Source organism: Oryctolagus cuniculus, chromosome 10 (assembly GCF_051225735.1).
Source record: "Oryctolagus cuniculus isolate XC-2025 breed Fujian yellow rabbit chromosome 10, ASM5122573v1, whole genome shotgun sequence".
In the NCBI taxonomy this organism is placed as follows: Eukaryota; Metazoa; Chordata; class Mammalia; order Lagomorpha; family Leporidae; genus Oryctolagus; species Oryctolagus cuniculus.
In genome coordinates, this window is record NC_142876.1 from 41084556 (window position 1) to 41100858 (window position 16303).

Genomic DNA, 16303 nt, shown 5'->3' on the forward strand with positions numbered 1-16303 from the left:
CGCAAGGTGGAGGATTAGCCTATTGAGCCACGGCGCCGGCTCCTCCACCTGAATTAAGGTCAAAATTGCATTTATATGGCGTTCTACTCCTTTTAGCTATAAATCAGTGACATTAAACCAAAGATTGCAAAATCCACTTAGAGTGCTATCTTAGGCACTGATCACCCATTGCTATCAGAAATCTGTTAAACCAACTTGCAAAACAAGGTTGTCATGTTATTATTCACCATTATGTTATGTTTAATGAGAGAGAGCATCCATCAGAGCAGATGGGCACCCCTCCAGATATTCCTAAGGAGAACCTGATAGGTGACAGAATAAGGGGCAATTATGGAAAAGGAGGTATGTATGGAAATAGTAATTGACCTAGTGAGCCTGCTGGTTTGAAAGGCCAGTAGTCTTGATCATTATTTCAATACATTGGGAGAGATCTCTTTCAGGATAATGTTGCCTTGGGAGGGGGACCTTCATTTTCTTTTTATTCTCTGTGTGGAACATTGCTGGGTAGAAAGCTTTTTATGTGTAGAATTTCTGAAATTTCTCTCGGGGCTCTGTGGCCCTCTTGGTTCAAGGCGGGAGAGATACCAAGACAGCTAGGTTAAGAGAGAGAGTAGAATAACAGAGGAGGAAGGTTCAGGAGGAGAGAGGCAGTTTTGGCTATTAAGCCAGCTAGGAAATACCCACTAATGGGACTAGGAAATCGAGTTTGTAGGAATTGAGGAGACCATACAGGTACAGAAAACATTTAAAGGAGCAGAGAGAAATGGAGATTTTGTCGGGATCAGGAGTAAAGGAAAACCTCATTGAGGCATGGAGCCCAGAGCCCATAGCCTAGCTCCGGGCTGTGCCCAGTCTCACTGACAAATTAAGGAAGAACAGAATGCAGTTTTCAACGGACACCCTAACAGGCCAGAAACCCATCAAAAGACCTGATTTGCAGTCCTTTATCCTGTCTGGCTTGCTCATCATAAAACAAAGAGCTCTCAGAAAGGTGAGGTAGGTGACATTTACAGTAAACTTTGAGCTCAGAAGGACAGAATCACCACTCCCTTGCTATCCTTATGGTAAAATTGGAACAGGAGGAGGAGGGGAGTAGACAAGTTGGAGGATGGGGCTGATGGCCCAAGAGTGAAAACTACCTGAGTATCAAACTGATAGAGTATGTCTGTTCCCAAAAGGGGAGTAGACGTATAACAAGAAAAGAGCGAGAGAATGGCATCTTATGGCCTTTCTGGTGGGTTTTTTGAGGCCAGCTAATAAGCAGGTAATGGAATTATTTCTGACCATTATGCCGTTGGGAGAGTTGTAATTCCAATTGGAGTCCTGTTTGGGGACCACATCTGCTCTTATGGGATGGGCAGGGTCAGTGTGATGAGTCTTATAGGCATGGAGACAGGCATGTTCCCAAACTCGCCTTCACTCCTCTGGAAGGGGAGGGTATTGGAGAGGATCATAAAGACATCATGAAAAAGATCATAGCACTGTGTTAAATATTGACACTCTGGGTTAGTGATTTGTGAGAGATTGGCAAGTGATAAAGGAATGTGGACTCTGAATATACCCTCTGCTTCCGCCATCTCTCAAAGGGGCAACATGGAGGCAGGTTCCCTAGCTGCTCCATGAGAACAAGAAACTTGGGCACTTGGGACAGGAGAATGGGGGTTGAGGGCTTGAGGTGGTAGTGACAAGGTGGGAATAGTATGCTGGCTCAGTGAGATGGGGAGGGCAAAAGTTGGGGCAAGGACTGGGTTTGAGATAAGGCAGGGGGAGTAGAAATGGACAAGGACTGGTTTTGAAATAAGGGGGAGCAGGAGACTTGAGATAAGGCAGGGGGAGTTACATTGAGAGCTGGAGTAGAAACATGCCACCTCCTGGAATGTCTGGGTAGGAGGGGGAGGTGTCTGAGTTAGTGGGCTTTGAGGTTGTTGAGTGGGAGGTGACTGTGCCAGGGCCTGAGCAGGAAGTAGCTGAGCCAGTGTCTGTGGGATGGGTCTGTAATGTGGAGGCTCAGCTGCAGGATCGAACGTGGGACAGAGGCTTTGGCTCTGTCTCTGGATCTTTAAAAGGAGCCTTGGTGGCTAAGAGGACTTGAGCAAGGGAACACGAGGCACAGAGAGGTTTAGACCGGACACAGAAGAAACCTTGAACATAGGGAATCTCCTTCCACTTTCCCGAACGCTCACAAAAGTGGTAAAGATCCTGCATAATGTCAGGGTCTAGCGTGCTGTTAAGCTGCCATTTGGACTGGTTGTCGAGCTCATACGTGGGCCATGCTTGATTACAAATAAAGATGAGGTGATGGTATTTGAGATCTGGGGCCAATTTGAGAGGAACAAGATTATTTAGGAGACACCTGAGAGAAGAGTCAGACAGAACAAGGGACAAGGAAGCTCGCATAGCAACCTGTAGAGGTCAGACTAGCAGATGGCAGCCATCCCCAAGATCATGGCAGTATGACAAGGAGAGTGAGGGAGCAGAGGGTGGGGCTTGGCACTGCATGCACTGGGGCCCAGGCTGTAAAGCCCGTAGAAGGGAAACAGGATTGAGTCATCACCTACACCCACTGATGCCAGGGACACAGTCCATAGAGGGACACAAGGCTGTAGGAGTTCTGGTGCCTGGTACCAGGACTTCAGAGTGAAGTTGCATAGAACCACAGCCCCTAGAAAGTAACTATGGGAGAATCCTCTGCCCACCCCACTTTACCTCAGGATTTTTGAAGGGATGGTGTGTGGATGGGGATCACGGAGTGTTTGGTGGTGAAGACGAGGTCCAGGGGTGTATTTTGTGGTTGACAGAAATCCGGGATCCTGAAGCAGCTCAGATCTCCTAGGGGAGAGCGGGGTCAGTGGGAGAGCCTGGATCTGAGTCATGGCACTGTTACCGGTGAATGGCAGGGTTCTTGTCTTCATGCAAGAAAGATTTCAGGCGTGAGACAGAGAGTAGTAGAAAGTAAAATAGCAAGGTTTTTAGGGAAGGAACATCCGTAAGAATGGATGGGCACCTCTCCAGATAGAACCTGAGAGTGCCCAGTCGCTCAGACTGGGGGAGAGTGGGGTTACGTGGTTGAGTGGAGAGTATACCTGGCCAGGCCAGGCGGGCCGCTCAGCATGGAGGCAGAGGGCTGAGCATGCTGTCCAGTTGAGGCCGGGGGTTTTAAGGGGATGGGCCTTGCCTCCCCACTTCTGCTCCTCTTGGAACAAAGGACTTTTTGGATGTAAATAAGAAAAATTCCTATCTGAGTTTTCCCCCTGAAGTTATCAGACAGGAGAAGCCTGGCTGGTGTCACCTTGCCTTAGAGAAAGGATGGTTAGAAGGGGCAGGGCAGGATGCATATTTGAAATGCAGATACTGGGCTGCACCTGGAAGATTATCAGGGGCAGGGACCCCCACCTGGCAGGTTATTGGGTAGGAGGGACAGGGCAGGATGTAGATAAGGTTATTGGGATGATGCATATGCTGGACATAGATGTCTTCTCTTTAGGCCTTTGTCACACACACATAAGCTCATATCTGACTTCCTGCCTAACAGCACCAGTAAAAGGCCACCACAGAACAACCTAATATCAGAGTAAGGGAAAAGGTTTATTTTCGGGGGCCAAGGAGAGCAACAGGCTGGAGAGAGAGGGCAAGAGAGAGCCTGTGTCGGGCGGGGACTTGGGGGACTTATCATAGCCTTGCAGAGATAGGGAAGTGGGAGCAGCGAATCCCATTAGGGTAGGGGTGGAGTTGACACTTGTAGTTGGGCTATTTGGTCACCTAACTTCTAGTAAGCCAGGCTGAATTTAGGAACTGAGATTGAAACATATTGTACAAGATGGCAACTGGGCCAGAGCCTAAAGTGGTGCCCGAAGTTTAAAATGGTGCCTCAGGTAAGATGGCTCTGTTTTCACTGACATTTAGGTCCCGGAAAGTAACACTGGGGGAGCAGTTCCTCTGGAGGGCAAGGGAAGAAATGACTGAGAAGCTCCCCCTCCAAAAACCTGGTTTATTTAGGTAGAAAAGCGGCAGTTGTCCATGACAGTATTTTGAATGGATTCTCAGAGAATGAACCTAAACACTCCTCAATTTGATTAGATCTGGTGAAGAGAAGGGGTCGTGGACCCAGGAGTGAGTATTAAGAGGAGATGGGGTGGGGGTGGGGGTAATTGGGTGGAGTGTTTGGGGAGGAGTCACTAGGCAAAGGCTTGGAGGGCCCTGGGATCAATGTGGAATGACAGTATTGGGAAGGGAAAGGGAGTGGTGGGATGGAGGGGGAGGGGTCAGGATGTCAAGGAGCATCCAAAGAGGAGGGAAGTAGAGGAGCAGTTACATCTGCCACTAGGGGGTGAGGGGAGCAGGGTGAGCAGAGAGCCAATAGAGGAGGAAGAAGGAGGGGAAAGAGGGCAGAGGACTTAAGAGGAAGACACCTATGAACATTTGTCCTATCTGTAAAGTTATCATGGCAGCAGAGAATTTAAAGATTTAAAGTGCCAAATTCTGGCCATTTACAATCATCATGTGATTTATATTGAAGCCAAACTTTAGTGTAGAAGAAAATTAATCATTTTTGCCTCATTCCCCCCTGTTTTAGGCCCAACCTATGCAGGGGTTTTGTTTTGTTTTGTTTTGTTTTGTTTTGTTTTGTTTTGTTTTGACAGGCAGAGTGGACAGTGAGAGAGAGACAGAGAGAAAGGTCTTCCTTTGCCGTTGGTTCACCCTCCAATGGCCACCGCGGCTGGCGTGTTGCGGCCGGCACACCGCGCTGATCCGATGGCAGGAGCCAGGTACTTCTCCTGGTCTCCCATGTGGGTGCAGGGCCCAAGCACTTGGGCCATCCTCCACTGCACTCCCTGGCCACAGCAGAGAGGTGTCCTGGAAGAGGGGCAACCGGGACAGAATCCGGCGCCCCGACTGGGACTAGAACCCAGTGTGCCGGAGCCGCAAGGCGGAGGATTAGCCTAGTGAGCCACGGCGCCAGCCCAACCTATGCAGGTTTTTTAAGAGACAAGCCAAGGGGGAGACAGGGAAAATACAAGAAATTTCAGAACTCATGGATTGGGTAGAATAAGGCCAAGGGCTGAGGAGTTGCTCATAACAAGGCATCCCTCAAGGAATCTCCTGCAACCATGCTCACAATTGAGCCTCCATATGCTTAGATAGGCATCCCTAAACTAAGTTGTATTGCAGTGTTCCCAGTGGAACCGACCATGTACCCTAAAACCCAGTGAGGGAAAGGATAATGGCCAACGAGGTCTGCCCCAGTGCCTGGGGAGATGAAATGAGGACGGACTTCCTTCCAATCCAAGGGGCTGAGGATCAGTGTTGCATGCAGAAGAGAGTTCCGACAAAAGGCTTCTGACCGTGAATTTGCAGGGAGATGGGAAAGCAGTTCTCAACTCCTATGGGGAGCCTGGAGAGGCATCTCCCAAGTCTGCCCAAGTCACACCAAGGGGGATATTTTGAGGGGTGCCTGAGAGTATCACCTTCCCTTTACCAAGGAGAGGCCCTTGGTCAGAAATGGCAATAGGCCGGCGCCGCGGCTCACTAGGCTAATCCTCCGCCTTGCGGCGCCAGCACACCGGGTTCTAGTCCCGGTCAGGGCGCTGGATTCTGTCCCGGTTGCCCCTCTTCCAGGACACCTCTCTGCTGTGGCCAGGGAGTGCAGTGGAGGATGGCCCAAGTGCTTGGGCCCTGCACCCACATGGGAGACCAGGAGAAGTACCTGGCTCCTGCCATCAGATCAGCGCAGTGCGCTGGCCGCAGCACACCGGCCGCGGCGGCCATTGGAGGGTGAACCAACGGCAAAAGGAAGACCTTTCTCTCTCTCTCTCTCACTGTCCACTCTGCCTGTTAAAAAAAGAAAGAAAGAAAGAAAGAAAGAAAGAAAGAAAGAAAGAAAGAAAGAAAGAAAGAAAGAAAGAAAGAAAGGGCAATAAAGGAGGAAGTCTGTGCTTGGATACGCTATAGGGCGGTCAGGGTCTGTTTTTCGCCTCTGGAATTTTGGGTCACATCAAGGAGTAGCCTTGGCCTGAGACCATCAGCTTTCTACCAGTCATGCCCATCCATGTTCCCAGTCATGGCCATCCATGGCATCATTCTGGAAAGGAAAATGGAGATGATAGGAAAGAGCAAGTAAAGGAGTCTGAGGGCCAGATACTCAACAGTCACCTTGGGTCCTCACCCCCCCCAGTTTGCCACAGAGGCAAGTCCAGAGGACTGGGCGGTGCAGGGGGGGGGGGGCAGTTCTCACCCAAAGGGTATCAGAAGTCTGTGAGCTTCTGAGGGACCACAGTGGGCCAGGGGCTGATCTCTCACACCCTTGTTCACATGGGGCACCAAGTTTAAGGATAGAGCAAGATCAAGAGGAAACAACATGGAATCACAGCCCTGAGAGGGCTCACTCCCGGTGAATGTACGGCAGAGAGCCACCTGGGAACACACAGCAGAGGAAGCACCTTCTCACACAAACTAGTGGCTTATATGTCATAAAGTAGTTGGAGGGCTTGGAAGGGTCTGGGGTAAGGCTAAGCTTTTGAGATCGTTGGGAGAGCTTGGGCTAGCAGCTGATCCCTCAGTATAGTGGTGTGGCTTGGGAGGATTTGGACTAAGGCAGAGCTCTTAAGGTAATGGGGAAAGCTTGGGCTAATGGCTGGACTCTTAAGATAGTGGTGTGGCCGGTAGTCAAGGCAGGGCAGGGCTGAGCCAGCTGAAGAAGAGCACAAGGAACTGGAGGCCTGTTCCCAGTCACACAGGTGAGAGGCTTCTGTCCTTGCTCCATGGTAAGGTCATGTGGAATCCTCACCTCCCAACAGAGATCAATGTCAAGTGTCCCCAAAATGGAAGCTTAGGGCAGGAAGCTGACTGTTATCTCAGGCCATACTTGCCGTCAACATAGAGGTCACCCTTTTCTCTGTTCCTGTTCAGGATTCCCTCCTATTTTACCCTGTTTCCTCAGCATAAAGTGTCTCTTCCGAGCCCCACTGATCCTCTGGAGGGTAGTGGCCATTCAAAGTTGTGTATAAGTGTTGTGGAAAAATACCAAGCCTGAGAGCAGTTAAATTGAACAGAGTTTATTTGAGCAAGAACAATTTCTAGAATGGGGTGGCATTCTGGACTGAAGATGATTCAGAATGCCCCTATTATAGTGAGGTAAGCTCTGTTTAAAACTAGAAAAACAGGAAATTAAGTATTTGAGATGACCTGATTGGTACAGTTTGGTATTTGCCTTATTTGGGCATAATTTGGCAATCTTTAGCCTAGGGTTGGCTGAAGGTTCGGCTGCTGTGAACGGCTGAGGCTCAGTTGCTTGGTTACCAGGTTAGCCACTTAGGTTATTGATTGCATATCAACCTAGGTTTCAATTTACTATATTTGGAGTCTACTTTTGGTCAGGGTTATCACTCAATGTTATCAGTTTAGAAAATATTTGGCCTGTGCCACGGCTCACTAGGCTAATCCTCAGCCTATGGTGCCAGCACCCTGGGTTCTAGTCCTGGTCGGGGCACCGGATTCTGCCACGGTTGCTCCTTCTCCAGTCCAGCTCTCTGCTGTGGCCTGGAAAGGCAGTGGAGGATGTCCCAAGTGCTTGGGCACCTGCACCCGCATGGGAGACCAGGAGGAAGCACCTGGCTTCTGGCTTCGGATCAGCGCAGCGCGCCGGCTATAGCGGCCATTTAGGGGGTGAACCAGCGGAAGGAAGACCTTTCTCTCTGTCTCTTTCTCTAACTCTGCCTGTCAAAAAAAAAAATATGGTAAATAACAGAGTTAAAGATTCAGCAAAGAAATGAAAAAATAAATACATAGATGGATAAATATTAGACATCTTACGGGGCAAAACACAGCTAAGTGTCGCAGATAACTGTTAACTACATCAACAGCTAATGCTTTCCAACCCTCCTTGGAATTTTAACTTATTTATTCAATAAAAATTCTAAGCTCCTAAAAGTGAGCCAGGCATTGTGTCTGGTTTTGACCCTAGGGATTCAATGGTAAGTTGTTGTTGTTTTTTTTTTTTTTTTAAGATTTATTATTTCTTTGAAATTCAGAGTTATAGGGAGAGAGAGATCACTCTTCCATCCACTGGTTTACTCCCCAAATGGCTGCAATGCTGGGGGCTGGGCCAGGCCAAAGCCTGGCGTCAGGAGCTTCTTTCATATCTCCCACGTGGGTGCTGGGGCACAAGCAGTTAGGCCATCCTCCAGCTTTCCCAGGCACATTAGCAGGGAGCTGGATTGGAAGTGGAGCAGCCAGGTCTCAAACTGGTGCCTATACGGGATGCTGGCATGGCAGGCATCAGCTTTACCCTCTACACCACAATGCCGACCTCAAATGTTCTATTCTTACCTCTTGGTCTAAGAGTATAGATTGTTTAAGTGCAATTGCAAGTTGGACTAAATACTGTGAAAGAGGTAAAAGCAATATCAAGAGGCCTGACCTGGTTGAGGAAAGATTTCCCCAAAGAATCCACGAGAAGGTATAAATTAGGCACGTGAAATCTGGAAAGAAGGGGCTTTCAGCCTGTATGAAGGCTGTAGGGTGAGGAGTACACTATTCTGAGAACACAGAGCACAGGAGAGCAAGGGAGAAAGGTCAGCCAAGACCAGGACACGCAGGCCTCATGCATCCTCAGGAATTTGCTCTTTGTCTTGGCAGCAAAGGGAGCTATTGCAATGTTCTAAGTAGGGAACTATGAAGGTTCTGCTTTGGGAAGATCACTGTGGCTATTGAGTAGCAAATGGATTTGAATAAGGGCAAGATATTGCCCCACTGCAAATAAGTGCTTACTAATATATCACATCAGTTATTTCATATTAAATGAATAACAACTCCACAAGGTGGGAGTGGTATCTCCAATTTATAGATGAAGAAATGAGGCTCAAATACTTACCAAGCAGCAGATCCTGAATTTGAACTCAGTTGCCTGCCTCTACACATATGCCCTTTGTGCCCTGCCAGGCTGCCCCTACACTAGAGGACAGCATTGTGGGAGTCTTGCCCTTGGCAGCCAGGCAGCCCCTTGGTGTGTATTCAGTGCTGCCACTGTGACTCCCCTCCCTGGACTGCAGTTGAGGTTTCTTTCCAGGACTTCTGCTCAGCAGCACCCCAGTTTTTCTTGTGGGCTCATTCAGCCCCCACCACATTTCCACCCTCAGCTCCCGAATTCTGGAACACAGTCAAACTCTTACTGGACAATCCTGTCAGACCCTGCTCCTGGTGTCGCTGTGGCTCTGCCAGTCTGGCCTGGTCGGCTTTGTTGAGAGTCAGAGAAAAGATGTGGTTAGGGCATCCCTGTTGATCCATTCCAGTTTTAAGTCACCCTTTAAGGAGAACTAACTTACGGCTCTGCCGTGAGCCTGAGATACTGGTGACTTCCTCAGTGCTGGAGACCTAGGAGGGAGGGTGAGAGGACAGGAATGCTGTAGCCAGGGTGCAAACACCGTGAAGACATTAAATAAGTATACCACTTATTTAATAGGGTAATTCCTGAGGCTGTTCTTATTTCTTGTACCAGATGCTCCTCAGAAGTCTAAGAAGCCTTTACCCGTTTGTCCCAGTTTTCCTTGTTGCACTACAGTATACTCATTTGGAACATGTCTTCCATAGCTGCTTTTCAGAATCTTTAAAGGATCTCACTGGGATCTAATCTGCCTCCGAGACCACGCAGCTGTGTGGGGTTCCCTACACATAATGCAGTGCCATTAGGGGAATAGCCATGAGGGGGCCGAAAGGATGAAGGGGGAGGCCTGAGCAAACAATTTCTGACTTCCCGTGACAGATGGATCTTCCTTCAGATGTACTCAGTTGGAGGAATTTCTGTGAAAGTACTTCGAATAATCAGTTGCATTGATTTGAGATTTTCCTCTGAGTCCTCTAAGCACAAATATGCCAGACCTAAAGTACAAACAGTATTGGGATCAGAAATATAAGCATGTTTCTTTGACTTGGGCTTGGTTTGTCTGGGTTTTTTGAAGGCTTGTAGGGGACTTCAAAACTAATGTAGAAGGCAGGAAATAGATTCAGTTTTTATATAATACTTTTTTCTGGCTATGCTGAACAACACATCACATAAGAATTTGGAAAATATAAAAATTAAGAATGAAAAGTCCTCTATGGTATTACTACCTAGACATAACTGTTGTTGATGTATTCTTGGTTGTGTATTTGGTTGCCAGGTGGGCAATGGGTGATGGTCCAAGGATTCCCTGTGAGTTCATGAATGGGAAATGGGCCGTGGTCTCCTGGAACAGATGCTGGATGTATTAAGTATGTACATTTTTCTGAGTAGAAATTTCTTCAGATTCTCAAAGGAGTTTATAACTCCCTAAAACTTAGGAGCAAGTCTTTGAATGATTTCTGAATCAAAATGGGACAGTGCTCTATGTGCTATTATGGTCTCTCTTTGTCTGATAAGCAATGGAGGGCAGGAATTTTGAGCTTATCCTCCATTCTCACCCAAAGGATTGCTGAAGACCATGTTTACACAGGAGCAGGCCTGCGGATTCAGTCCTGACTCATGCCTGCTTCCGGAAGTGCCTGTAGCAGAGGAGCAAGAGAATCCCAAGCCTCTGATACGTCCCACTTGTGTAGGAGCTGACCCTAGAGACTTGTCTCCTTGGAGACACCCCAGGTGACAGTCTCCATGCAGTGTACCTGATGCTCACAGTTGCAAGAAGGGGGCCTATGCCTCTGCCTCTTTGGGCAACTGCAGCCCACCAGGCAACTCAGTGTGGTATCATATACTAGTAAGGGCATAATGGCATTAGAGTGTGAGAAAAAGCCTGAAGCAGAAGTCCTAAGCCAGCTGTGGGCCTTAGCCAAGTAATGTAACTTCTCTGGGCCTCATGTTCATCATCTGTGAATAAGTAGTTTGAAATCAGTGTTAGTGTAGAATTCACCCTAGCTGTTATATAATACACTGCAATTCTGTGATGCAAAGCCAGGAAGGAAAGTTGAAAACTAAAACTTAATTAACCATGTACCTGCTGTAGTCCCCTGCAGGTAGAGGGAAAACTGAACATTTTCTCATTTTCATATATTTCACCCTATTTTGTTCTTTAAAAAGCAGTTTCAGTCTGCCTGGTATTGTGCCATTGTATGATTTTTGTTTACGGTGGCTGCTGCCTGTCTTTTGTAGTGATGGTCATTAGTAAGACTCACTTTCTACACTGAGCTCTTCATCTTTGAGGCACCACGACAGCATCAACCTCCTAATTCTCACAGCAGCCTGGTGCCAGGAGAGTGCTGTTATCATTAAGCATTTCAGTAACATTTCATGTTTGCTGAGAAGTTCTTGATTGGTTAGACTCTCCAATCCCAAGATAAAAATTCAATTTACTGATGGTGAAACTATGGCCCACAGAGACCAAATGCTTTGGCAGAGCATTCCCTTTTCAGCCTCACTTTCTTGAAAATCTACAGAGCCTTCTTGCAGGTCTTTCCTTCAAAAGCCCTTGTTAGGGATTTATTGTAAGCATTCCCAGTGGGAGTACTTAGCCCCTGACCTTCAACCTGTGTCTCCTCCAGCTACTTAGCTATTTGTTCCTTTGCATACCTCATAGGTAGAAAATTTGTCTAAATCAAGAGTCAAGAAATGTTCCTTTAAAGGAACAGAGGGTAAATTGTTTAGGCTCCTATGGGCCTAAGCTGCCTGTCATATCTACTCATTTCCACCATCATAGCAATGAACAGAGCCATCAGCTAGTACTGAAATGCAGTGCATGCCTGTGGGAATAAAATTTCACAAAAACAGATGGCACATGTCCAGTGGGCCAGTTTATTAACCCCTGATGTAAATTACTGTCTTCCCCCATCCTCCCTTCACTTCCCAGTTCTCCATCCTTCTACAAACTCACCACCACCATTCCTTGGTCACCACTGTGTCAGGATCACTGGGGACCTCTTCACTGCTGAAGCCTTACTTTACCCCTTGCCATCTTCCCTCCTGCATCTCTCATTGTTAACTATGCCCTTACCTTCTAGCTCTCCTCTCTTGGATTCTAAAGCACCACCCTCTTGATTCTTCTGACTTTCCTCTCTGTTCTCCTGGTGCGTTACCCACAGATCCCTGTTACACACTTGTCTCTATATGAATTGGAGTATGTTCAGCTCAAGGAGATAGAATATTAAGCTGACAGTGCCTTTAACAAATAGGAATTAATATTTCTTGTGAAACAAGTCTTGAGTTGACAGTTACAGTTAGTTCAAGAGCTCTGACAATGCTAAGCTGTTAGCTCCGAAATTCTTTTTATCCTTTTCCTTTATGTTGGCAAAATGACTACTACAAGCCCACCTAACTGTTACAAGCTCAAGGCAAAGACAAGAGTTAAAGGCCACCTTTCTCGAGAAGCCTCTTCTTTAGACTTGTGTTTGTGGGTGAATGCCCAGCACGAGTTGCAGAGGTCCTGAGAATGAGTATTTAACGGGGCGTACTGCCTTACCAAACAAAATGGAGGCTGTGTCATGGAGGCTGCTAAGGCATGTGCATTTGAATAAGAAACCCATGTGTGTGACACAGCCTCCTGCATCCAGCTTCATTCCTCATGCTGTCCCTAGTGCAGGGCACAGTATTTATTCCAGTACAGACAGAAGGACCTAATTAGATAAGACACAAAGGTCAGAAAGAGTGTAGGACCTCCCATAGCCACTGGGCTGCTGTTCTGTCAGCAGTCCTGCTTCACACTGAGATGAGGCTCCCATCCTCACTACCTCTGAAGACTAGTTCCTCCTTCCATTGTAAATCGATGATTGGTTAAGCCCGAGGGCATTACTACAAGAGTGCTGTGCCCCAGAAGAGTTTCCATAGATTGTTTTGTGCTTATCGCCTTGTTTCCAGCAACATTTTAGTCTTCCTTGAAAGGCTGCTTGGGCAACCTGTTCTCTGGCTGTGGTTGCAAACACACCCACAGAGAACCTGCTGCACACAGACGGCACCTATAGAAACATTCATTTCTGTCCATGGCTCCATTGCTGACCTGACCCCGCATCTGCTGCCCGGCCTGCTTCCCTGGTAAAGTGGCAGAGGGAACATGGAGTACAGGAATGCCCAGAAGGACGGAAGCAAGCAGGAGGCCCTTTCCCCTAGGACTCGGGCAGTGCCAATGAAGCTTTCCTGGGAATCCAATTGATAGCTCCCCAAACTGACAAAGTAGCAACAGATCTTGTGATGGATGCTTTCTAGAGTAGATTAAAGAAACTGTTGTTGATATGTTCCATAGGAGGAGAAAGTGTTGGAAATTGAGAGCTGTGTGACCAGATCATCATTGGGCTAGATGGAGATTGCAGTCTCGTGTTGATTCTGTCACCTGATATTCTAGGTACTGGTCAGCCGTGTTACTCTCCCTTTCTGACTTCTCCCAAACCCTCCCTCCATCCACTTTCTGCTAGTCTTCTTCCATTACTCCCCACCTTACCCTACCCCAAAATAAAGATTGACCATAATCTGGTATGGGGAGAAGCCCTCTTAAGTGGACTGATTACTCCCTAGGAAAAAGCAAACTGTTTCCAGACTGGCTGAAAGAGAAATTCAAATGACAGTGACCCTGAGTTTCTGGCTAGTGCAGAGGAACCACCTAAACGCTGTCCCCTGAAAGCTCCCTTCAGAAGAGCTAAATGTGGTAGGAAGGGCTGAGGGGCTGCAAGCTCAGCAGCTGGCTTGGAGTGCCGGAGGCATAAAAGTCTGGTGCAAAGCAGCAGCCGAGTCAGGCCAGCAGTCATTTATATTGTGATGACAGTATAGGCTTCACGTGTCTCATGAACTGTGTTTACATATTTAATGTTTATATCAGTATTTGAAATGTATTACATATTTTTTTCTACAAAGAATTTCAGCTGATTTTTAAAATACAGGTGTAAAATGATATTAAAATTTATTTCTTGGATAAAATAAATACTGTAGCAAATGTTATAATCACTATTACTGAATTCCCCAGCCCTTCCATCTGGGCTCTCACTGAATCCCAATGAAGGCTGGTAGACAGTAGTTACCCCCGTGTCCACCACTAGATGGCAGTGGCAATCAACATTCCCTAGCAGTTGGCGTTTTCTGGTGACAGAAGAATCTTGTCAGAACACTGGTAACTGTAGGCTTCCTTTGACAGGGCCCTGCAGGTGGCAGACGGGCATTCTGAATGCACACTTTTTCCCTTTGAAAGCACAGAGTATGTAGCTGTACAGGAAGCACTAGAATAAAACTCCAGATAACTGAGTAGGAAAATCAATAAATTAACCTGAGGAGTCCAAGAATTCCTTAGTGCCACATCTGTGAGATTGAGAAAGAGATGGTAGAGAGAAGGAAAAAATTGATATTTTTAGATGAAAGAAATTGACAACTTCATTGAAATGACAGCTGTTGTCCATTTACTTATTTGAAAGGCGTGCTGAAAAAGCACCTGCAGGCTTGAAGCTTTCTTCTCACATATAGTTACTGAAGATGCTATAGCCTTGAATCCTAATTCCCTCAGCTTCTCTTCCTGTCATGCTAATACCCCTCCCACCTCCAGTATTTCATAGATTCCGTATTAGAGTTAATTCTTTTTAAATGACTGTTAATAGAATTTATTTTTGAACCTAGATTCATAGAGTTCGAATGACATCTCTCAGGTCACCCAGCCAGTGGCAGAACTTGGGCATGAGCTCAGATTGTCCTGCTACATTATACTTCCCCACACATTGCTTCCTAGAGCTGACTGACAGCATAACGTGAAGCAAACGTGATGTAAGCACTGTCACTCTGGCATAAACCAGAAGTTTGGACAGAGTTATTAGCATGTTCCCTGTTTGCCCTATAATCCTAACAAGATAGCACTCCAAGAGGCCCAGGAAAAGAGTTTGAGAAGTCATCCTTCTATCCACCTAGGGAGTTGAGGGCCAAAGAACACTGGTGAGGCAAGTGCACAGTGTGAGCCATTTACAACTTAGGGCTTGCTCCTAGTACCTCTTGAAAGCATACTAAGCTATTTCTTTGTCTCCACTGTCAGTTTAGATGACTTGTTACTCACATGAAATATTTTTATATACCCTGTTTATTGGGCTTCCCTACTTTCAAAGAATGGTCATAACTATTAGAATAGGTTCATTACATTAAGTGCTCTGGAAATATATGTGTGTGTGTATATATATATATATTTTTTAAGATGTTCTCATTTGTCTGCTGATTCATTTCAGAAGCTAATCTGTGAGCATCAGTCTGAAATTTGTGGCAATGATTGCTTTGCCATCAGTACGGTCAGACTTTACCTGGGACCTCCTCTTCCATGATTTTCCCTGTCTCCTCTTCTGCCTGTTCCCTTCTACTTCCTTCTCCAGCCAGCTGCCCTGGAGGCAGTGTCAAGGTGGGGTACAGGCCTGGTCTGCTTTATCTGGTGAGGCAGAATAAAGGTCAAACTAGAAACTGCTTGCAGACCCCAGAGCCTTTCTACTAGGCTTTTGTAGGTAGTTATCCAGAGTATTAATATTTTGGGGGTCTGAAACATGGTAAATAGTGTTCCCAATGCTTTAATCACAGCCCTTTACCCTCTTTCCAAGTTATCACCTAACAGCCAGCTTCTTTGTGATTCTAGAAAAATGACTGTGTGATGCCTGAGGATGTGAAGAACTTTTACCTGATGACCAATGGCTTCCACATGACATGGAGTGTGAAGCTGGATGGTGAGTCAGCCTCCTAGCTGGAGGGGACAACTCTGAGGGCACTTATACCTTGTGAGGCTTTGAATATGGACAGTTTTCATGGGAGCCCTCAAATGCCATGCTGTGTCTGGAAACTGCTATTGTCTGCCAGGGCTAACAGTCACTATCTGTGCTTTGCCCACCATCTCTCCATGTCAGAATCTCACTGCTACTGAACTGGAAGCTCAATTTGCAGGCTTCTGGCTGGAATGAGGTGGAGAAAAACATTCATCTGTCACAAAAAGCCCAAGCTCCCTAATATGTAAAGCTTCTGAGGACTCCCAGGTTGTCTCTTTCAGGCCCTTGTGTTATTGCCACTATCACAAGACCTCAAGGTTTGAATCCCCAAAGCAGAGCCTTTCTTTCTCTCAGATCACCTTAGCCCTAGTCACCCACCAAACCAGTTCCTAGGCTAGATTTAGCTTTCAGTGTGTGTAGAACAAAAAATGGCCTTGTGGATGTGGGAGCTCACAACCTTGTACCTGTTGGAGATCACTGGGACTATGTAGGTATGAAAGACAGCCCTGCACATTTGCATGAAGACTCTTGTAAAATCTTAAAAGCTGGGAAACCCTGAGTCCAGCCCATTCCTGGCAGATCTCCCAGCCTCCAACTTCTCAAAGGTCTTTATTGTCTCCAGCTCCAACCACATCCTCAA

General features: G+C 46.9%; 1 protein-coding gene across 16 annotated transcripts in view; it reads left to right on the forward strand.

Annotated features, from left to right (window-relative positions):
• Positions 1 to 16303, forward strand: part of TPGS2 (tubulin polyglutamylase complex subunit 2) — an 82754-nt gene that overhangs the window by 55145 nt on the left and 11306 nt on the right. For 10 of the 16 annotated variants that reach the window (XM_051851990.3, XM_051851989.3, XM_089305787.1 and 7 more), the window contains one exon: positions 15540 to 15627. The exons of 2 other annotated variants lie outside the window; for them this stretch is intronic. In XM_051851990.3, coding sequence (XP_051707950.1) covers positions 15540 to 15627 — 88 coding nt within the window. Of the gene's footprint in view, positions 1 to 13196; positions 13296 to 15539; positions 15628 to 16303 lie in introns of all 16 variants that reach the window. 4 more of the 16 variants (XM_089305789.1, XM_089305790.1, XM_089305791.1 and 1 more) reach the window with 1 other exon arrangement.